The sequence below is a fragment of the Erpetoichthys calabaricus genome, chromosome 3 (assembly GCF_900747795.2).
Source record: "Erpetoichthys calabaricus chromosome 3, fErpCal1.3, whole genome shotgun sequence".
Classification (NCBI taxonomy): Eukaryota; Metazoa; Chordata; class Cladistia; order Polypteriformes; family Polypteridae; genus Erpetoichthys; species Erpetoichthys calabaricus.
Window position 1 is genome coordinate 247,012,881 of NC_041396.2, and position 25,068 is coordinate 247,037,948.

The 25,068-nt window shown below is 37.5% G+C and overlaps 2 protein-coding genes across 3 annotated transcripts in view; both read right to left on the reverse strand.

The window, feature by feature from the left end:
- The window catches only part of LOC114647575 (solute carrier family 35 member D3), a 1,087,183-nt gene that overhangs the window by 708,395 nt on the left and 353,720 nt on the right, over positions 1–25,068 (reverse strand). The gene's annotated exons all lie outside the window — the stretch shown is intronic.
- Positions 1–25,068, reverse strand: part of med23 (mediator complex subunit 23) — a 204,369-nt gene that overhangs the window by 54,180 nt on the left and 125,121 nt on the right. For both annotated transcript variants that reach the window (XM_028797943.2, XM_028797942.2), the window contains 6 exons: positions 15,907–16,052; positions 15,186–15,431; positions 14,618–14,760; positions 13,050–13,224; positions 10,096–10,259; positions 9,774–9,898 (listed from right to left, as the gene is read on the reverse strand). In XM_028797943.2, the coding sequence (XP_028653776.1) occupies positions 9,774–9,898; positions 10,096–10,259; positions 13,050–13,224; positions 14,618–14,760; positions 15,186–15,431; positions 15,907–16,052 (999 nt within the window). The remainder of the gene's footprint in view (positions 1–9,773; positions 9,899–10,095; positions 10,260–13,049; positions 13,225–14,617; positions 14,761–15,185; positions 15,432–15,906; positions 16,053–25,068) is intronic.

The window sequence follows — 25,068 nt, forward strand, 5'->3', positions numbered from 1 at the left end:
AAGGAGATTGGTTCCAGAGTCCAAGCTGTGCGTCGAGGTGAGCCCGAGGTGTTAAAATATCCTATAAAAATGTACTTGACAGTGAAATCTAACAATAAATGGTCACTTAAATTTGGGGAAACAAATACATAGAATTGTGCTTGTTGCTATAAATGTATTAACAACATAGTAGTTAACAAACAACAAACATACCTAGCACTATAGAAAATGTTGACATGTAAACACATTCTAAACAACAATATAGGTAAACTGATACAAACAGAGAATGAAAACTGATTAAACAACAAATGCATATAAAAGGATAAAAAAATAATGCAATGAGATTAAATTGTACAAGAATATAGTCATTTTTGCAAATAACTAATGAACTATGAAACAACTTAGCCAAGTAGCAAATAAGAAAGCACTTGAAATCATGCAGCAGTTCAAAGTAGCACATTGCAGCCTTCAGATCTTGATATTATTGAGTGTACTTGTGTGAAATAATTTGGTGCTCCATCCATGATTAGTTTCTGCCTTACATACAATAGACTCTTGCTCACGCAACACTGCACTAGACTATGTGAATTTGATATTTAATACATGGGTGAAGCTGCTACTTATATTTTAAATTTAGTTTCAGCCACCATTTATCTGGGTCCTCCGCAACAACATTGTTTACATCAAGATGCTTTATTTTAAATGAGTTACCTTACCAATATAACCAGAATATTAGCTTCCACAAAAGGTATTTATGTTCAGTATTTATAACACTGGACAGCTCATTTTTCCCCCCACAGGTTTGTTTTCTGAAAATATTTTGGTGATTTATGATAGCTTCACATTGAGCACAAATATAATTTCAGACTGATAGTATCAAAGAGAAATGTGAAGAAGCATGAAATTAATTTTTACTGAATTTAGAGTGTTTAATCACTTAATGATGCTGGCAAACTGCATTAGTTCAGATGAGCTAAAAAATGTTTTGCTTCTTTTTTCATTTGTACTCAGTATCTGAAGCTTTGTTTCACTGTCCAACAATATTTGGACAACACTGATGAATTACACTTGCCTCGATACTGCCTTTCCGTTATTGCAATTGCCTGGTGAAAGCTTTTACAGTTGTGCTGGAAAGTTTGTGAACTCTTTAGAATTTTCTATATTTCTACATAAATATGACCTAAAACATCATCAGATTTTCACTCAAGTCCTAAAAGTAGATAAAGAGAAACCAGTTAAACATATGAGACAAAAATATTATACTTGGTCATTTATTTATTGAGGAAAATGATCAAATATTACATATTTGTGAGTGGCAAAAGTATGTGAACCTCTAGGATTAGTAGTTAGTTTGAAGGTGAAATTAGAGTCAGGTGTTTTCAATCAATGGGATGACAAGCAGGTGTGAATAGGCACCCTGTGTTATTTAAAGAACAGGGATCTATCAAAGTCTGCTCTTCACAACACAAGTTTGTGGAAGTGTATCATGGCACAAACAAAGGAGATTTCTGAGGACCTCAGAAAAAGAGTTGTTGATGCTCATCAGGCTGGGAAAGGTTACAAAACCATCTCAAAAGAGTATGGACTCCACCAATCCACAGTCAGACAGATTGTGTACAAATGGAGGAAATTCAAGGCCATTGTTACCCTCCCCAGGAGTGGTCGACCAACAAAGATCACTCCAAGAGCAAGGCGTTTAGTAGTTGGCGAGGTCACAAAGGACCCCAGGGTAACTTCTAAGCAACTGAAGGCCTCTCTCACATTGGCTAATGCTCATGTTCATGAGTCCACCATCAGGAGAACACTGAACAACAATGGTGTGCATGGTAGGGTTGCAAGCAGAAAGCCACTGCTCTCCAAAAAAAACATTGCTGCTCGTCTGCAGTTTGCTAAGATCAAGTGGACAAACCAGAAGGCTATTGGAAGAATGTTTTGTGGACGGATGAGACCAAAATAGAACTTTCTGGTTTAAATGAAAAGCGTTATGTTTGGAGAAAGGAAAACACTGCATTCCAGCATAAGAACCTTATCCAATCTGTGAAACATGGTGGTGGTAGTATCATGGTTTGGGCCTGTTTTGCTGCATCTGGGCCAGGACGGTTTGCCTTCATTGATGGAACAATGAATTCTGAATTATATCAGAAAATTCTAAAGGAAAATGTCAGGACAACTGTCCATGAACTGAATCTCAAGAGAAGGTGGGTCATGCAGCAAGACAAAGCACCTTAAGCACACAAGTCGTTCTACCAAAGAATAGTTAAAGAAGAAAAAAGTTAATGTTTTGGAATGGCCACGTCACAGTCCTGACCTTAATCCAATCGAAATGTTGTGGAAGGACCTGAAGCGAGCAGTTAATGTGAGGAAACCCACCAACATCCCAGAGTTGAAGCTGTTCTGTACGGAGGAATGGGCTAAAATTCCTCCAAGACGGTGTGCAGGACTGATCAACAGTTACCGGAAACATTTAGTTGCAGTTATTGCTGCAAAGGGGGGTCACACCAGATACTGAAAGCAAAGGTTCACATACTTTTGCCACTCACAAATATGCAATATTCGATCATTTTCCTTAATAAATAAATGACCAAGTATAATATTTTTGTCTCATTTGTTTAACTAGTTTCTCCTCATCTACTTTTAGGACTTGAGTGAAAATCTGATGATGTTTTAGGTCATATTTATGCAGAAATATAGAAAATTCTAAAGGGTTCACAAACTTTCAAGCAAACTGTACCATGCTTATTCCTAACTGCACTGGGATTAGCAAGAAAAAAGTCCAAGGAATGCAGAAGATGCCTCTTTAGCAAACTGTTGCTCCTCATAGTTTTGCATGCTTGAAGCATGTAGTCAAGTAGCTGGAAGTAGTCCGGTACCCGGTAACTGCCAAGAAAATTCTTAACATCCTGGAATGCACTCCATGTGATTTACACTTGCTCCACTAGAAGATTGTTATTAGCCAGGTTTCCATCCAAGGAGTTTTTGCGAAAAAATATTTAGTGCTTCAAATTTTTTTACCGATATAGCTGATGGAAATGCTAATTATCGATAAAATGTTGTACATGTCGACATAATATTTTTCCGTTTAACTTTAGCGCATAAATTCCATATCGATACTTCAGATGTCGCAAAAACTACATTGGAAACAGTTTTTGTCGGAAAAAAGGGCTTTAACGCAAATAAATGTGTCACATTTTCATCACGTGCAATCAAAACGAGAATGGCGGAGCGGTTCGCATGGTCTGATGAAGAGAGTTTTTTTTTTGATTAAACGTCGTTATTTTGTATTAATTCAAATTTCAGTTTTAATTAAAAACCTTAAGGGAAGCAGGTTAATTCAGTTGTTATCGCACTGTGAAGGGATGTTGAAAGGTAGGCTCACCTGTACAGATCCGATGCTGCAAACACAGCTGCATCATGGGCACTTCCAGGAGTGCCAACGCAAATGTCTCGTATCATGCACCTGTCATCAACAAGGGCCTGGAGAACAATAGATGGCCACCCTTTGCGATTAATGTAATCGCGGTAGCCTTCCGTCGGGGGAAGAATAGGCACATGCGTGCCATCCAGCGCACTGTAAATCTGTGGCACAAGATGCACCAAGGAATTGCGGTATGCAATTTCATTGGCCTCCGCTACAGTCGGAAGTCTGATATAACGCCGCATTAATTTTTCTTTAATAGCGGTGCACACAGCATATACACATCGATGGACGGTAGTTTTACTAACCCCGAAAGTTTCTCCAACTACTCTATACTCGGCGCAGGTTGCCAGCTTGTAAAGGGCGATGGCAATCCGCTTTTGGGTTGGAACCGGTGGTCAGTGGCAACCTGTGATGGGCGCAACATCAGGACTGATGAATCCACACAACATCTCAAACGACGGCCGTGTCATTATAAAATGTTGCAGCCAGAGATTTTCTGTTAAGTGTCTCTCCACCACCTCCTCCCAGAAGGTCTTATTCCGTCGTCTCTCCCATACCCGTGGGTTTCGTCGCACTGCGGTACTTTCTTCGAGCTCTAGGGCTATCAGACAAGCAACTGCTTCATTCTGCTGTCGTCTTCGGATATTATGTACAATTCCAATTATTTGTGAAACTGAAATAACAGTAAGCTGGTCTGAATAATCTCTCCATTTCTTTGTTTCTTTGTTTAGTGGAGGGGGTGTAACGTGGAAAACAAAAGGTAGATAATTTGCGACATACACAAAATTATGTATGGAAACGGCTCAAGGGCAGATTTTTTTCGCGATACAACAAAAGTTATGCGACAGTTCGTTTTGGGGGGGGGGGGGATGATGTCATCACGCACACCATTTTATCGATAAAAAGCCAGTTGGATGGAAAAAATTTCGCACATTTTTTTTACGTATATTCTGTTTGTCGATAACAAAACGTCGCAAAAAACTGGATGGAAACTTAGCTATTGATGACATGTCTGATTTGTGGACCAATAAAAAATACCCTTCTTAATGTCATAATCAGTTATTTGTGGAAACATCAGTCTCAAATATCAAATATATACATGTTTATCAATGTTTTCTCAGTACAAGCTTTATATGAAGAGGAGGTAAAAAAAATATTTTTGCTGGGTCCTCAAAAGGATTATGTGCTATACTTTTCTGCCCTGGATGAAAATGCTTATGGATTACCCAGTTCTTTTAAACATTATAAGAATCTTTAGCACAGATGTACCATATCACAAATGAAACAACAGTACTTGATACCTCCAAGCTACATTCTTAGCAGCAGTACCAGTACTTTTAGATCACCACATATGTTCCAGTTGTAATTGAACTGTATATGTAGGCTCCTGAAAGTAAATCACAAAAATATGCAATTGCAATAAACCAGCATTTAATAGGAAAAATATAAAGGTGATTTTTGTGAGGAGCAGACCAAAATTCTTGCGATACACCCAAAAGTGTTTTGGAAGCAATATTTTCATTGTAAAAAATTACATTGAAAAGTAATCGATTTACAGGATTAGCAAAAATTTCAAGTGGTTCCAAAATTACATGGTGTGCTTGGTAATCCACTGTAATTTTGATGAGGTTTATATATTAAAAAAAAAACAAAAAAAAACAAATGGAGTGGGGTTGGATAATTTTTGTGTTTTCTTTAACATATTGCAAAGTACTTTGAGCTACAGGTTTTGTATGAAAATGTGCTAAAGAAACAAATAGTGTTAGATTAAAATAAAGTTAAATTCAAAATTGACTGTATTTTTCACATACCAAACAAGCTATAAGCCTACTTTAGTAAACGTATGCTTGTGTAACATGCTATTTATTCCTATAATAATATAATAGTTGCACTCAGTAAACCATGGGAAATGAACCTAGGTTCTGCGCTGTATGTGGAGATCAAAATCATCTTAACCAAAAATGACTAATGAGGCTTTTATTAGTGAGGGTGTTTCTATCTGTAGTAGGCTCACCCCACTTATACACTGTTCTACATTCTCTAGATATAAATGTTATCTTGATCATGATTCTATCATAAGAATTTTTTATTTGCATATGAAACTACACAAACTGATAAATATATATTGGATTAACTTTAATGACTGGTCATACACATTAAACGCATGACACATTAAATATGACCAACGTGTGCTTCCCCTAATGTCACATTACACATCACTCCCTGCAATTCATGCACATGATGAAATGAAAGTAAACAAAAGCATTTTGCATATGTATCTGTGGCAAACTAGCACACATTCAGAGTTGATTTCTGCTTTTCTGACTTTTGACTCCTCACAAACCTATAGTAGAATATGCAGAGTTTAGAAAACTGATGCATGGATGATTGAATAGTAGGTCACATGTGTACTAATTTATGTACAATAATGCATATAAATACCAAAATAATTAAAGACATAGATACCAACACTCGAATATACTAGTAATAAACTATCAAACAGACCAATATTATACTTATAATAAGAGAATATTATATGTGTACTATAAGTGTGTTAAGGATGCAGTGATGACACAAGATGTTTTTTTCTAGGAATCACTCCATCAAATATCCTCTTCAGAAGAAGGCAGATTAGAAAGACTGCTTAAAGCTTTATCTTTGAAAGTGTCCTTAACTTTCCTCTCATGAACAGGTTTAATTCTCCAGTCCAGAAGCCTCTGGTTGTATTAACAACATGATCTCAAACTGATTCAAACTAGAACGTGGTACTTGACATGACTATCACCATTAAGCCATTGGCCATTCACTTTCAAAATGCATTAGGGATAAAGGGGATTATCAGAGAAGGACTTGAAAAGAAATTATCACTATACACAGATGATATGGAACTGTATATATGTAACCCAGAAACATCTTTACCATTAGTCCTTAATGTACTGGCAGAATTTCACTACCCTCTATCTCACATTAGGAGGGAGAATCAATACTGTCAAGATGAACATCCTTCCCAAGCTTCTTTATCTATTTCAGAGCATCTCTATACACATTAACAAATGATTCTGTAAGAAATTGGACTCAATTATAACCTTATTTATCTGAAATTCAAGACATCAATACATTCAAAAGATGACTCTACAAAGACTTGAAGCTGGTGGCAGCGGCATGGCACTACCTAACTTTCAAATATACAAGCTATAAAGGATTGGAAATTGACACAAATTGATGGTTGTGTTAAACAGAAATAAAATCTCACTGTACTTCTTTATATGCCGTTCTGTGCCCCAGAAAATACAAACTAAAATCAAAATAACAATAATCCAATTGTCCACCAATCACTCAGAATATGGAACCAATGCAAAAACCAAACCAAAACAGCTTTCACCTGTTGTCCCTCTACATGATAATGACCCTATTCAATCCTCTCAAATCTACACAGTATTTAATCTTTGGAAAATGTTTGGGAATAAAGCACTTGGGGAACTGTATATTGAATATGTTTTTGTGTCTTATGAACAATTACACTTCAAATTAAAGCTCACAGCAACACATTTTTCCACCTACTTTTAAATCAGAAATTTTGCTAAAAGGAACCTACCTAATTTTCCAAACTTCAGTATTTCTACTAGAATAGAAATTTCTGGGATCAGTCTGGAAAACTCAGACAGTATCTCAAAAATATATTAAAAAACATCTTAAAGTCCCTTCCTTTCAAAGATCCTAGGGTATGGTGAGGAAAGGATCTAAAGACTGGAAGGTAGCCATTCATAGAATACACTCTAGCTCCATATGTGCAAAGCATTCAATAATTCAACATTAATTCTTTCATTAATCACATTTATCTCTTATAGAAATGCCCAGAATGTACCAAGGGCAAGATCTAACCTGTGGGGGTTGCAATCTATCTCCATCCTAACTGGGCCACATGTTTTGCAAATGCACCAAATTAACATAATTTTGGACAAAAGTTTTTGAATGCCTATCAGATAGCCCTGGTGTCATAATCACTCCAGACCCAATTAACAGCTGTATTTGGTGTACTCCCAGAAGGTCTTACGTGTAGAAGGACAAATTTATTTTAATTACCTATACCATATTATTAGCTCATAGATTTATCTTGCTCAAACTGAAAGAATTCCAACCAACCTTTTGTAAGTCAGTGGATAACTGATACAGTGATCCCTCGCTATATCGCGCTTCGCCTTTCGCGGCTTCACTCTATCGCGGATTTTATATGTAAGCATATTTAAATATATATCACGGATTTTTTTGCTGGTTCGCGGATTTCTGAGGACAATGGGTCTTTTAATTTCTGGTACATGCTTCCTCAGTTGGTTTGCCCAGTTGATTTCATACAAGGGACGCTATTGGCAGATGGCTGAGAAGCTACCCAACTTACTTTTCTCTTTTTCTCTCTTGCGCTGACTTTCTCTGATCCTGACGTAGGGGATGTGAGCAGGGGAGCTGTTCGCACACCTAGACAATACGGACGCTCGTCTAAAAATGCTGAAAGATTATCTTCACGTTGCTACCTTCTGTGCAGCTGCTTAGTGAAGCGACATGCTGCACGGTGCTTCGCATACTTAAAAGCTCGAAGGGCACGTATTGATTTTTGCATGTTTGTTTTTCTCTGTCTCTCTCTCTCTCTCCCTGCTCCTGACGGAGGGGGTGTGAGCTGCCACCTTCAACAGCTTTGTGCCGCGGTGCTTCGCATACTTAAAAGCCAAACAGCCCTATTGATTTGTTTGCTTTCCTCTGTCTTTATGACAGTCTCTGCTCCTGACGTGCACTCCTTTGAAGAGGAAGATATGTTTGCATTCTTTTAATTGTGAGACAGAACTGTCATCTCTGTCTTGTCATGGAGCACAGTTTAAACTTTTGAAAAAGAGACAAATGTTTGTTTGCAGTGTTTGAATAACGTTCCTGTCTCTCTACAACCTCCTGTGTTTCTGCGCAAATCTGTGACCCAAGCATGACAATATAAAAATAACCACATAAACATATGGTTTCTACTTCGCGGATTTTCTTATTTCGCGGGTGGCTCTGGAATGCAACCCCCGCGATGGAGGAGGGATTACTGTATTCTACAATATTTGAAATTGGAAAAAAACTAATTCTCTCTTAAAGTATATGTTCAAAACTCTTAAAATATGGTAAGATCCAAATAATAATTGGGGGAAAAAGACATTATCCCTTCTTTTTTTTTATTTTTGCTTATGCTGTTGGCTCTCCTCTGTTCCTCTCGGGTGGGACTGAATTCTGTTTTGTCAAGTTTGACTTGATCGCATGTAATTTTCTTTGTTATATAAGTTCAACTTGATTGTACGTAATGTTACATTCAAATAATACAAAAAAAAAAAGACAGCTTAGACCTAACGTACAGTAGGTAATATTAAACAGACAGAGTACGAGTTGTGAGCAACTGCAAAGTGTGATAGACTAAAAACATGACCAGGAATAATTTCTGCCTTGTACCTGACACTGCTGGATTAGACTCCCGTGCTGCTAGGAGTTGATTTGGTAATGAATGGATGGATGAAAGCTCCGCTTTTAAACAATTTAGAATTTAATTGTTATCATTCTGAATCTGGATGCTCTGAACCTACTGCAATGTTTATATGAAGGTGTCTTATTCTATGTAACTGGATTCAAACATTTACACATCAATACCACCAAATTCAGGCGGCGTGGTGGCACTGAGGCTAGAGATCTGCACTGGCAATTGGAAGGTTACCAGTTTGAATCCTGTAAATGCCAACAGGGACTCTGCCCTGTTGGGCCCTTGAGCAAGGCCCTTAACCTGCAATTTCTGAGCGCTTTGAGTAGTGAGAAAAGTGCAATATAAATGCAAAGAATTATTATTAATTATTCAATTAACTAAACCATTCATAATCCATTTTAACATTTCCTTCAAAAGTAGCAAATGGATTGTTTTATGCTGAATTAATTATTAGTCTGATTATTAATAAAATATTGGCTCCATGATAATTATGTATTTTTATGTAAACACTTTATATAACTGCTTCTAGTAGAATCCTTACATTATAGTGACTTCTGACCAATATATGTTATCCAGTTAAACGTGTTTCCTAATATTACATTAGGTCTACTCTACTTGTTTGAATTGTAGTTTCCTAATGCTGTGGAATATAGCTGAAATACTTCACAAAGAAAGACAAACTGCAGGAGCCTGTCCAACAGCATAGCAGATTTGCTTTGTTCTGGGAAGCCACACATTTTTTCAAATGGCTTTTAACTGTCTTTAATGAAACTATGAAATAATATTAACAAAAAAAAAAAGACTTACTTAGAAACAAAAAGGGCACATATTCATATTTACATTCAATATATAAACACGTATCCTATCTCTCACTCTTACCTGCAATGGTGCTGGAAAGCAGCTAAGAGTATGGGAGGCCCAGTTGTGTGGCGTAAAGCTCATAATAGTCTGCAAAATATCTTTGCACCAGGTTCCTTGGATAGATTCTGAACCAGTGAAGAAATCTATTCAAAAATATAGAAAAGTAAATTGCTTTAAAAGTTTACCAATACTGTATGGACAGAAGTCATATTTTACACAAAAGCACTAAAATGCAAGAAATGTAGGTCTTTACCTTCTATGCAGTGCAAGTTATGTCAAAATCAAGCAGGACTGTATCACATGTGATATATGTTATGTATAAGAACTGTGAAGGGCTCACCTGTCACATGTGTTGCTCTGGCAAAAGTAAGGATAAGAGCTCGATTAAGCTCTTCTGATTCAGCAGACAATACAGTTTTAGGGTCACTAAGAAAACGTGTAAACTGTGGTTGAACTTCTGAGCTTCCAAGTGCTGTGATCAACCTCAAAGCTGTGCTCTCAACACTAAAAATAAATAAATAAATAAAATATAAGCAGAAATGTAAACAGGGCTAAAAGCAACCAAATGAAAACAGTATGTTAAGAATAACTTCTCAATGTGAACATTTTACAGAGTAAATCAACATTATTAAACCACTGAAACTGTTTTTGTTCACTGTTAAGTACCCCTTTAGAATGCTGTATAGTTTCAGATACATTTTATAATTATAAGAAATACAGTATTTATCATAATAACACATATACATATATTTTATATTATATATATATATATATGGTTGAAATAGTTTACTGTCAAATAATGCATATACACATACATACACATATACATATACATACCAGCAGCACTCGGCACAAAGCAGATAAAAAACCTGGACAGGGTGCCAGTATAATTTATCATCCACTTGCACACAAACTCACTTAGGGCATACCTATTGCCATGGCATGTCTTTAGAGATGTGAAAGGAAAACCGCTGTGCCAAGAAAATCCTTGCAGATACAGGTATACAATGCATATTTCACACAGACATTTTCAGACATAGGATTCGAACCCGGGACACTTGCATCCAACAGATTTTTAAAAATGCAAAGTTCAGGTGGACAACAAAGGTTAATTGAAAACATCAGAGACACAGTGTATGAGTCTCACAAACTGCGGTCTGCTGGACAAATAGTCTGTTATTCAGGACACCATGGGCTCATCCATCTGCATATCTCTGAGGTTACCCCTTAACAGGGATGGGTAGATGGCACTGAAGACACTGTAGAAATCGAAAAACAATCAGCACAATGCTGCCAGCTTTGTCCAGGGGAAAATAAGTCTTGTAAAGCAGGCAGAAAATTGCATCTTCCACTCCAATCGTTGTCCAGTAGGCAGTCTACAGTGGGCCTAGGTGGTCTACCACAAGAGGACTCATATAGTCCAGGACCAGTCTCTCTAAGTTCTTTATGATATGAGACATGGCATTGGTTTGTAGTCATTAAGTGAAGAAGCTCCTGTCATCTTTGGAACAGGAACAATGCATGTCTTTCACAGCAGCAACAATTTTCAGCCTCAATTTCAGACTGAACAGGTGACAGAGGATGCAACAAAGTTTGTCAGTAGAGGCCTTAAAAACACAAGGACTGACTCCATCTGGTCCGGAGGCTTTTCCTGTGTGTAGCTTCCTAAGTTGTCTACTCACTTGGTCATCAGTTACAGACAGCCCATACTGATAGTCAAAGGTGGACTCATCACTGGCCATTCCACTCAGTGGTGGTAGTTGTTGATATAGTAGGGATGTTGTAGCGCGACTGGTCACTAATACTGTAAACCTGAGAAGAAATCTTTTGTTTTCCACAAACAAGTTTTAAAATAAATGCATTAATATCAATTATAGAATTCCTGTGTCCATGTCAATTAAATGGGTTAACTTTTTAAACATTCCCTTAGATGTTTCATAGCATTTTTTTTTTGTTATAGTATGGATTTGTGGAGGGGTGACATTGGTGCAAACAGTAATGCTCATTTTAAGTATATCTGATTTAAAACTATATAAAATATTTAATGCTCATGCAATTAACCCAGCCACAGGGGATGCACAAACCAGTGTGTTTCTTTGTGCCGGTCCTAAGCCCGGATAAATGGGGAGGGTTACATCAGGAAGGGCATCCAGTGTGAAATTTTGCCAAATCAATATGCGGAAAACAATACAATTAACTTTTAATGTAAACTATCAGTTTTACATAATCCTGATGAGACTGGCCCAAACAGCTTTGGCCCTCTTCTGGAGTTGAAACCAACTCCAGAAAAGGTTGTATTAGCCAGCTCCGGAGAAAGCAGCTAACCCATTCTGGTGACTCTCAGGCAAAATAAATTTGATATCATTAAATATTCTGGTAGACTTTTCCAAGAATTTATCATCTCCAATATGTTTCATATCGCTTTCTGCATGTACAAGAATGTTTCTGAAACTCAATTGTTGTGTGTCCATAAGTGGATATTACATTCAACTTTGTTGTTTAAATGTAAAGTCTTTTTATACCGTATATTCATCCTAATTGTTACGACGTTTTATATTATTTCATACTTAGTTCATCACAAAATTGCATTAGACAGTTGTTACTTTTAAATCAGTAATTTTAATACATTATTGTAGTTCAAGAATCATGCATTTCATCATTTTCAGTGACAGTGCCCTGTTCAGACTGTTCTATTTAATTAGCATCATATTTATTATAATCTGTTATAATAGTGTTAATTGAAGTTTGTTCTCTGTATTGTCGTCTTATTACTACATTGTTATGCTTAGATATTATTTGAATTATTATTATAGTCAAACTGTTAAATGCGTTCTTTCTGTTTTCTTACAGAAAACCACACACACACATGAACATCACAAATCTTCACAATTCACCTTGTACCTGATTCATCTAATAGTAATCACAATCTTGGATATTTGTGTAACCATAATCATGAACACAATTGAATTTCTTGATTTATAAGTGGTTGGGACTATATTTTCAATAAATTTATCATGGACATCTTTGATTCCTGAACTGTTCTTACAAATCCTCCTGTAGCAAAAGTAAATTTATTAAAGGTTTCAATGAGGTCACAAGTTTGGAATTAATTATCCAGCACTTCCACAACATTTCCTTTTTCATTCAATTTCTTCCACAAACGATTGATAGTGATTAAAGCCAGGGATGTAAAATGCAGGCTTATATATAGTTGTTTAATTTCTATGTACCTTTCATTGATACTGACATTAACAAAATCTAAAGATTATCATACAGATCCAAATTTTTTCTTACCAAAGATGTAGCTGGTTCTGGTTAGTTTGAGGTACAGCAGCAAGTGAATGTAGATGGCTGAGGAGCTGAACTCTGTAATGTGGTTGAATGTGATGCATCCGGTAACTGAACATCTCAAGTAGAGTGTGCAGAATACCCCAAGCATGTGACTTGAATACATTGGGCAGTAATTGACCTGCAAGTAATACAAGTAAATATTTCATGTGCCATACATTGCATACAAAAAATAATCCTTAACATCAATTTCTAGATGGTGACTAATACATTATCCCAGCACATGTTTTTCCGGATTATTTCAATTATTAAGCCTTTTATAAGGCATGTTAGTGCCTGCCAAATACAGTGCCAAATATTTTCCATGCTTACAATATTTTTGTATTTTGTTATAATTTGACCAAACTGTGATTTGATTTAGCGGCCCTTTTATTTCTACAATAAATGTGCTATATTATAATCTGAATTTAGTACTACAAAACAATTCTCAAGTTTAAGGATTTTGATGTTATTATTTCTCAACATACCAGAGGTCATTCGCTGCAGCCACTGTTTAGCTATTCCGGAGTTATGATTAGACAGATTCATTTTTGTTTTAGGAACTGCCCAATTACCCAGAAGTGACATCTGTCAGCTTGTTTGGAGGTAGTAGTTTTGAACACAATAGCTCAAAACCAGATCACCTAATCCAAACAATGCATGGCATTGTTATCATTGTAAAATGACAAAAGCCTATCACACATGTAGATTTTGCTCAAAAGAGTTTGTGCTTTTAGAACACATTGACCAAAAGTATTTAATACTCTAGGTACAATTACAGCTTTCTGTAGGGAAAGACACATCAATTCCAGTAGCAAGGATAAATTACTAAGATCTCAAACAGAATTTGTACATTTACAGTATTTAAAAATGAACATATTACAGAAAGCACTGTGCAATATTAATGCATCTGTAATTTGGTAAAGAATACTTTAAATGGGAAAGACAAAATTTGAAACTCAATATTTTTACAGTCTTCTTTGAAATCAAATTAACTACAAAGTTTTTACCTCCAAAATACTAAACTCAGAGTAAATGCATAGTTTTCCATAATCATGAGCCCTGAGAAGACAATTTAGGGATGCCTCATTCTGATCTTCTCAAGGTAATTTAAGTAGCTTGTGGGGAAAAAAAATTAGCTATTTCAAATTGTTTAATAAATAAAAAGTGACAACATCTTGCATAATTCACACCTAAATTTTACTTACAAAACAAAGGGAATGGATAATGAATCATATTTATATAAGAAAGTGTTAGGAATAAAAAATAAATTAATGTCTGACACTTGAAAAGGAGTAATGCTAATGCATGATGGTTGTATTACTGCAAAGTTAAAATTTCAGTGTTTATTTGAACATTTTAGCAATTTCAAGGGGTTTCACAAACTACTTCAGCAAAGAAACTACCAAAAACGCAAGTAAAATACAGAAAATGTATCTCTGTCACAGATCATGTTCAGGGCTAATTGAAATATAACAAAATTGTTTTATTATTGTGGTACTATGCTGATGGCAAAGCACAACAGATATACTTACTGATAAATCCTTTGATCCCCAGTGATTCAATTTCCATGTAAACAAGCAGACGACTGTAAGTTTCAACCAATGCAGGTGCTAAAGCAATGCTGGATTTTGCATGGGCTAATTTAATTACCCTTGTAGCAATGCTGTGAATAAGACTACAGGGGGATATAAAGAAATTTGAAAGCATTTGCACATTATATAGACTAATTCAATATTTAGAAACATCTTTTGCACTGTTTACTTGTAAATGAGGTGTGCTTTTGGAACAATATAGTTCACATTGTATTTAGTCATTTTCAACTTAAAAAATGATGTAAAAACACTATTATAGGTGTACAATATTTTGCATATTTGCAGAAATGCTTAAAGATAACCGAGGATTTTATTCCCCGTACACATTAAATAATATTGATAATATATCTGTTAAACTTCACTTAAATAATGAATTAAACTTTCTACATGGTATGAAGTCATTAAGGGAAAATAAAGTATGATAAAAGGTATAACCTACTATATCAGTTCATAAATTACTTCCTGCCAAATCAATTTGCTTTCAATTAGTATAGTTGGAACAGCCTACCTCATTTTGGCATGGACAGTCAATGAATCCAACAGGTTCATTGGCAAAGGAGTTACAGAACCTGATGCCGTACAATTTGTCCCAGGAAGCTGGATTCTGACATTTCCATTGCCATAAATTGTCTCTACTAGAACTCCCATAGGCAACGTGAAACATTCAGAATTGGTAGAGTAGGCATTGCACAATAGAGCTATCTTGTAATCGGTCATCTGAAGGCTTTTATTTCTTAGACTTTGCTGTAAGAATCTACGTGATGGAAAGAAGAACAAATCCTTCATCAGAGTTAGTTTTTTAACCTGCTTAGCCTTCACATAAATTAGGTATAATATTAGTTTAGATCAGACATTATTGCTGTATGTCAGCATATTATATAATGAAGATAAATCTGTAAAATACTAAAGGTCAAAATAGTTACAGTATAAAAAGAAATTACAGTACAGTATATACTATATACAGAGACCACTCAAATAGAATGGTTGGTGTTAAATTAAACATTTTACTATATGGATGTTGATAAATTACCGTATTTCTCATGTTATACATTATGATAGAATGCTGTTTCATTAAGCTCCCAATTAAAAAAAATAGCAGTAAACTATAAAAATCATATTCTATGACGATTACTGCAAAGCAACGGCTGAAATCAGAATAGGACAAAGGATTTTGTTTTGGTCAGTAAAATATTTTATTGTTCTTTGTAGAAGCAGCAAAATTATCTTACTCATGATGAAGTTTCAAGGAGTGAGGAATTGGAATTTGAAGTTTGGAGTTATCATTCTGAGCTTTCCTGTTGAGATGGATCCAAATACAAGTCATCGCAAAGGCATGTGTAGACTGAGGTTTGTTAATGTCCGGAACCGGAATACACTGAACAAAATGACAAAAAAGAATTCATTTTTTTTTTTATATAAATAGATACTATGAAGTGAAGGCATAATTATATGGGCAAATATGACTGTAGACCATACATTTTTAATGAAACATGAAGACTATTTGTATTTGCATTTGAGAAATGTTTGTTGAATAATGTACAGAAAAATCATTAGGACAAAATGTTTCTGATCATATTCATGAACTCTATTTACATATTAAAGCTTCAAAATTAAATTGCATTTAGTAACTACATTTATTTGATGAGGACAGTATTTTGTTTCCATGTTATTCATTTTTACAGTTAAATAAATTACCTATAATAATCACATACAGTACATCCGGAAAGTATTCACAGCGCATCACTTTTTCACATTTTGTTATGTTACAGCTTTATTCCAAAATGGATTAAATTCATTTTTCCCCCTCAGAATTCTACACACAACACCCCATAATGACAACATGAAAAAAGTTTACTTGAGATTTTTGCAAATTTAATAAAAAAACTGAGAAAGCACATGTACATAAGTATTCACAGCCTTTGCCATGAAGCTCAAAATTGTGCTCAGGTGCATCCTGTTTCCCCTGATCATCCTTGAGATGTTTCTGCAGCTTAATTGGAGTCCACCTGTGGTAAATTCAGTTGATTGGACAGGATTTGGAAAGGCACACACCCATCTATATAAGGTCCCACAGTTGACAGTTCATGTCAGAGCACAAACCAAGTATGAAGTCAAAGGAATTGTCTGTAGACCTCAGAGAAAAGATTGTCTCGAGGCACAAATCTGGGGAAGGTTACAGAAAAATTTCTGCTGCTTTGAAGGTTCCAATGAGCACAGTGACCTCCATCATCCGTAAGTGGAAGAAGTTTGAAACCACCAGGACTCTTCCTAGAGCTGGCCGGCCATCTAAACTGAGCGATCGGGGGAGAAGGGCCTTAGTTAGGGAGGTGACCAAGAACCCGATGGTCACTCTGTCAGAGCTCTAGTGGTCCTCTGTGGAGAGAGGAGAACCTTCTAGAAGGACAACCATCTCTGCAGCAATCCACCAATCAGGCCTGTATGGTAGAGAGGCCAGACGGAAGCCACTCCTTAGTAAAAGGCACATGGAAGCCCGCCTGGAGTTTGCCAAAAGGCATCTGAAGGACTCTCAAACCGTGAGAAAGAAAATTCTCTGGTCTGATGAGACAAAGATTGAACTCTTTGGTGTGAATGTCAGGCATCACGTTTGGAGGAAACCTGGCACCACTCATCACCAGGCCAATACCATCCCTACAGTGAAGCATGGTGGTGGCAGCAGCATCATGCTGTGGGGATGTTTTCAGCGGCAGGGACTGGGAGACTAGTCAGGATAAAGGGAAAGATGACTGCAGCAATTTACAGAGACATCCTGGATGAAAACCTGCTCCAGAGCACTCTTGACCTCAGACTGGGGCGACGGTTCATCTTTCAGCAGGACAACGACCCTAAGCACACAGCCAAGATATCAAAGGAGTGGCTTCAGGACAACTCTGTGAATGTCCTTGAGTGGCCCAGCCAGAGCCCAGACTTGAATCCGATTGAACATCTCTGGAGAGATCTTAAAATGGCTGTGCACCGACGCTTCCCATCCAACCTGATGGAGCTTGAGAGGTGCTGCAAAGAGGAATGGGCGAAACTGGCCAAGGATAGGTGTGCCAAGCTTGTGGCATCATATTCAAAAAGACTTGAGGCTATAATTGCTGCCAAAGGTGCATCGACAAAGTATTGAGCAAATTCTGTGAATACTTGTGATTTCTCAGTTTTTTTATTTTTTAATAAATTTACCAAAACTTTAAGTAAACTTTTTCACGTTGTCATTATGGGGTGTTGTGTGTAGAATTCTGAGGAAGAAAATTTATTTAATCCATTTTGGAATAAGGCTGTAATATAACAAAATGTGGAAAAAGTGATGCGCTGTGAATACTTTCCGGATGCACTGCATCTTCCTTCAGGATCAGATACTACATATGATACTACAAATGAGACTGTTCTATGTATAAGAATTCCCACACCTCTAGTTTTTTTTATCTGTAAAGCTGGAATGGAACATTTGGCCAGTCCAGTCTTTGTGCAGCTCAAACTGATCCTTGCTTAATAAGTGGGTCTCCTGTAAAAATACTATTTTAGCGTTTAGACCTGTTAAGTGAGAGAATACTTTTTTTCTCTTTAATTCGTGATTCAGGCCTTTAACATTCCAGCTCACAAAGTTAACTGTCCGGTCTTGACAAACATTGCTTCTGAAATTTTGTTTTCATTTTGTAGTCTTAACTGAAAATAAGACATTTTCCCAGAAGTTATTGCCATGAAGCCTATTGTTACAATAGAACTTATAATTATAAGGATTAAAAGTTAGGGTTAGGGTGCCTGCTCTCTTTCTCTCCCCCCCAGTAAACCCCCCTTGAGGCTGGACCACACTTCCCAAAGACCCAGTCCTCTGACATACCTAGAGATACAGCACGTCCAAAACAAAACAAGCTCCCCAGCAGCAGCATATGAGGAATAAAATTGAGATTTCTATTGCCAATACAGTCCAATTACTATAGGCATAAAATATAATCAACAATCTTGAGATAGTAAACACAGGGAATGGTGTTGAAAAGTGACCCTGTATAAGCATAGTAAACCCTAATACAATAACAATAACCCAAGTGTATGATGTTAAACAGTCTCCTTTAGAAGAGAAAAAAAAACTATTAATTTCTTGCACACATACATACATACACACACACACACATATATATATATATATATATATATATATATATATATATATATATATACACATACATTCACACACATATATTATATATATATTATATATATATATATGCATATAATTGTAATTACAGCATAAACAAAAAGTTGCCAAGAAGGGAAAAGGATGTATAATTACAGTACCAGTATCACTGCAAGCGGATCAAACAGCCAGCATGATCTTCTTTGCCATGCCATGACAGGATGAGACTCACAATCGTATTTCAAAAAAGTGTCAGGATCAGTTGTTTTTTTTTTTTAACTCTTTTCCTGCTTCCTCCGTAGAGGTACAGATGTAATGCCTGTCTTGAATATCCACTTTCAGTTTGTCAGGGTACAAGAGGCTGAATCGGATCTCGGCTTTCCGTGAGCATGGTTTAATGCATCTTCAAATGTGTTGTTTCTGTCTGAGACATGGCATTACATGTAATTTAAATTGTAATTTTTAGAAACGCAAAATAAGACTCCTAGGTTTAGAGGTATTTGATCCCCATATGTGGTAAGCTGCTGCTATTTTGGTGTCTGATTTACAGTCCTCTCCAATTATTTTGGAGAATAGCTCAGCTACGAATTTCATGATTCTCTGGGAGACCTTCGATTCTAATATTATTCCTTCTGCATCCATCTTCCAGTGCAGCAAGTCTGTCTGTTTTTTGCATTCGAAATTTGCAGCAGTTGCTTTCCTGTCAGTGGTAGATGCCAGATGTTCGGCTGTTTTAATTCGAGTCAAAAATGTGTGCTTTATGTCTTTCAACTTATCGCCAAGTGCTCTCACATGTTACTCATTTTTATTTAAAGCATTTCTATTTTTTATTTAAATGATAATTTTAGTATTTTTTCACAACTATTGGCTCCAAAACTTATGTTAACTGAAGCCGTATTTAATGATTACAGTTGTGACCAATAAGGCACTAGTCCAAATATGAAACAAGTCTTAAAATTTACAAAATATATCCACTTTAATGTAAAGAATATTCCTGCACATATTAGGTGCGCAAAGTGCCTTCACCAGGAAATATACCTTTGTCGTCAGACTCAACCTTTACTCAAAGGATTCCAGATGTCCTTATCACTTTGCTTAAATTCCTTTCACCCTGCAACAACTTTCTCAGATCTTGCAAATTGGCTAAACTTTTTTGTTCCTTTTTAATTAGTAATTAGGTAATTTAAGTTATTATTTATGCCACCAGTATTACCAACTATGATATCCTGTTATGAAGACTTCTCGTTTTCTTATTGTGTCTTTTAGGCAAGGCTTCTCATCACTGAGGACAAGAAAATCAAGTGATAAGTGCAGCTGAAAGAGAAAAATGTACAGCCTACAGCTGCTGTGAGGTATGGAGGAAGAAGTAATGCAAATGAATGTTCAATAGCATCTATTGAAAATGGCATGTCTATGTTGTCATGACAGTTGCTTCTTACTGCAGATAGTGAACAGGGATGTATCTAGTCACATATCTTTCAGTTGCAACACCACTACCATCTATTGCTAAGCTACGGACATAAGGTACATGTTTTACTGTTGTTCATGTCCGTATTAACTAAGTATGCCTTTTCTTCATAGAAATGTAGCCCATATTCAGTACAATACATACAGTGAGGACTAACAACAGTAACCTTTAGAGTAATTAGGGAGAAAGCTTTCAAAACAGGTCAGTCTCGATATACATCTGTTTTAACTTTTAGACTGGTGGAGTGTACTTTTTAAGTTCTTCGTGATGAGTTGTTCTAAGAGCTCCACTTTAAGGGATATGATTATTTGAATTGTATGGATTTTGAAGCAGTGTAGGAATGAGGGTGATTTAATTTGCCCACTTTAGGGATGGCATATTAATATAAGTAATGGGGTGTAGGATCTGCTTTCTCCTTCCAACTGGGAAGCCAGAAATATGAAGAGATCTGTACAATATAGGAATGAGGTTCATAAATAAGTGAAAGTCTACAGTAACACTTTAACTTCTATTATGGTTTGAAACGTGGCGGAAGGCCAACTTGCACAAATAACCCAGGCACACTTGTTGAAATAAACAAAATAATGCAGTTCATTTGTAACATAAGGATAACAAAAGATTTATATATACAAATATATAGCAAGGTTGAACTAAATGCAAAATATTCAAAACTGTAATGCAGTATTCTACCCCTCCAGTCTAGGACAGTTGCCCTCTGGAGTAAAGGGATTGTTTCAATCTCTGCTGCATCTACACCCTATCAGCTATGGGTTTTGGCTATCGGCAGTCAAATTATGGCTGTATAGATTGAGCTGTAGCATTGTGAGAGAAAAGCAACTATGGTATGTGATATAGCATGTCCGTGGCTCTAAATGGATGGCCACGGGCAAGATGCAGGCGTTTCTGCACTGAAGTGCACAGGTCCGGGATTGCCCATGTCCGTAATTTTTGCTGGGAGCTGCTAATTGCCAGACCTGTGCAACAACCCCATTATAAAAAGGAGAAGCACGAGTGCAGAAGGGGAAAAAAAAGGAAAGAAAGAAAAAAAATAACCCTGAACACAGGTTAGTGGAGAGAAGAAGGCAGCAGGAAGAGAAAACAGCCGGTGTGGGAATGAGGAAGCAAGACTGCAGGCTTGCTCTATAGAAGGCAGCAGATGGAAGGAGAGCCTTGGCAGGGTATAAGACCAACACTCTGGGGCAGATGGATTGGGTCAGTCCTGCTGAGCTTTTCAGAGGAGCAGAAGTGACCAAGATCATGGATGGCTCACGCGCAAGTTCAAGAAGGCTTGGGAGGGAGAGCCCTGGCCATTGGGGACCAGAGTCTCGGTCTGGCGTGTGAGCTGTACATAGCCAGGGGACGGAAGGAACCGGATCAGGAGAAGGTCAGCTGCAGGTAGGGCAAATCCCCTATTGCAAAGCCCACTGGAATAAGCAGGGGAACTGCTAGTTAGAAGGAAGAAGGCACTGGGTGTTTGAAAAGGAACTGCTTCCAGCCTGTTAATTTTAGCCTCGTTTTAAAAGGATTTATTTTGGATTTTTACCTCCATTTTTTTTTCACCTCGTTTTTATGGATTTATTTATTTATGGATTTTTTGAACCACTGCACTATGGACACTGTTTTGGTTTTGTTAGGTTTTTGTTTTAATAAAAGCACTTTTAAACTTTGCACCTTCCCCTTGCTCCAAGAGAGTTTTGTCCCCATTTGCACAGCTCATCTGGTTACATTACCAACGGTGTCGGGTTCAAGAGGCTCCCAAATGAGAAGAGGGAGTATGGAGCAGGAACATCTTTACACCATCACAGGGTATTACAAGGGTTTTTAAAGGAAGGAATGGAGGTATTGTTACTGGCTTCTTGGGTGAATATAAGCCCATTCTGTTGTTTGACCACTGGTGCAAAGCTCTGTTCATCAATGTTTCTCATCCCTGACTTATGGTCCTTTGATCAGAACCTTAGTGTTCAGTTTGAACCTTCACGAGAAATATCCCTGGCTGTTACATGATGAGGTATCGATCATCTTATCAGATAGAGCTGCAGATACTTCACTCCAAAGGGAGGCACAGTCAGAAAAACAGACGTTTCAGCTGGCAATAAGAGTGTCTGGCATAACTCGTTAAACCAGAACTTTGATTCCAGCATAGCAAAATGGATGATGCAGGTCTGTCCTACAGCACTATCTGTGCAGAGACTGAACTGAAACCAACACTTTTTCCCAGTTGATTTTAACAGAACCAGCATGGATGCAATGTACAAAACTGAGTGCTTCAACCTTAAATAGACAAGATGGCGCCTGTGTGTGTGGCGTGCCATTTTGCTCTGCCAGTTCTGGTTATGTTTGAGTTGTTTTTGACTTTTGCTGCTCTAGATGTTGATGCTCTTCTGGTGTATGATCGCCAAACTCTTTTTGAACTGCGAAGTTTTGCTGAGGAAAAGCTTTATGTTGCTGCCCAGGAATCTTTGCCACCGCCTTTGTCAGAGATTCCCGATTTTCTCCGTCGTGCTCCGGTTCCACCTTACCGGAGGAGGCGCAGTCGTCGCCGAGGTAAACGCAGCGGTAGGCTGGTGAGGCTGAAAGCCTTCTCTGCTAGGTCTCTGATTGGATTCGGATGGGCTCGTCGCCTCGTTTCTCCCCGACACTTATGGGATCCTGCCTACACCTGGTTGGTACCTGTGGCCGGGTCGGAGGAGTTCTTCCGGCTGTCGCAGCCCCACTGTTCCTACTATCCTCACCCCCGACAACGCGGAGCGGTTTTGGGAAATCTGCGGCCTCTCCGCTGGGCTCCTCGAAATGCAGGCGCTCCGATGACACCGGCTCCTGCCAGGATTGGTCTGGTAAACGCTAGATCCCTGTCAAACAAAACTTTTATTCTTAAGGATCTCTTCATCTCCAATGGACTGGATTTTCTCTGTGTGACGGAGACTTGGTTGAATGTTGGTGAATCCAGCGTTTTCTCAGAGCTTCTACCTTCGGACTGTGCTTACTTTAATTCTCCTCGGACATCAGGCAGAGGAGGAGGAATTGCAACTGTTTTTCTTAATAAATATAGATGTAAGCAGCTTTCTTTATCATTTCTTCCTTCTAGCTTTGAACTGAGCTTATTTGTGCTAGGTTGCTCGCTCCCAGTGTTGTTTGCGGTGATTTATCGGCCTCCTAAATATAATAAGGACTTTCTCAATGACTTCTCCGATTTACTGGCTGAAATTGTGCCTAAATATGATCGAGTCCTTATTCTTGGAGATTTTAATATACATGTATGCTGTCCTGATAAACCGATGGTGAAGGACTTTCTAAGTCTAATTGACTCTTTTAGTTTTATGCAGTGGGTGTCTGGACCGACGCATGAACTTGGGCACACGGTGGATCTTGTCCTATCGCTCGGCTTTTCTGTGGCGAATTTGACAATTTTGGACGCAGTGTTTTCAGATCATAAGCCTGTAACATTTGACATCACCTTGCCCGGTAAAGCTGATAAACCCCGTGCTTCTGTGCGGCGCTGTCGGGTCATTAATCCATCCACTGCTGTACATTTTTCTGCTTTGTTTAGTCAATGTGATCTTCCTGAATCTGCATCCTCCGATATGGAGGAGCTCTGTTCCTGGTTTTATTCCACCTGCCAAACTGTTTTAGATGCTGTGACTCCATTAAAAACCAGGCAGCATAAAATGAAGTCTGAGCCCTGGCTGAATGACACAACTTGCGCTGTCAGACGCGAGTGCCGGAAAGCTGAGCGCAAGTGGAGAAAGGACAATTTGCATGTATCGTTTCAAGTATTGAAAGACTGCTGGCGTCGTTATCAGTTTATTGTGAAAGATGCCAAAAGAGCGTACATGTCAAATATTATTCTGTCAAACTATCACAAACCTCGTGTGTTATTTGAAATTATAGATAGGGTTTTAAATGCTCCACAGAATGCCTGTATGGAACCTTCTTTTGAGACATGTGAGAAATTTTTGCACTTCTTTGTAGATAAGGTGAACAATGTTAGGGCTCATATACCTTTCACTGTTTATGACCCCTTAGCTGTTCTCCCCTGCTCTGCTGGTTTTTATCAGTTTGAGCAGGTGACTCTATCTTGTTTACATGAGATTGTTGGTCAATCGAAGTCCTCAGGTTCTCCTTTTGATGTTGTCCCACCTTCTCTTTTTAAAGAGATTATTTCTGTTTTAGGGCCATCTGTACTTGCTATTATCAATAGCAGCGTTTCCTCAGGCGTAGTTCCTAATTTGTTTAAACATGCCATAGTGCAACCATTGATCAAAAAACCAAGCCTAGATCCCACTGTGCTATCCAATTTTAGACCGATTTCCAAGCTTCCATTTCTGTCCAAAATTTTGGAGAGAAGTGTGTATATTCAATTGAAAGCCTTTTTAGATGAAAGTGATATGCTCAAAGTGTTTCAATCTGGTTTTAAGCTGCTTCAAAGTACTGAAACCGCATTACTGAAGGTTTTTAATGACATCCTTTTGGCAACAGACTCAGGGGATTATGTGATTTTAGTTCTGCTCGATTTAACAGCTGCTTTTGATACTATAGATCAGGGGTAGGCAACGTCGGTCCTGGAGTGCCACAGTATGTGCAGGTTTTTGTTCCAACCCAGTTCCTTAATGAGAACTCAATTATTGCTGATGAAGCACATATTGCTTAAGTGACATTTTAATGCTTCATTTTAGTGGTCTTGCTTGTTAAGGTTCTCCAACCTTAATTGCTTATTTCAATCTTAAACTGCTGCATTCAGTGTTTTAATTGCTCCTTATTAGCAATAAGATGTAAAACAGGGGTAGGCAA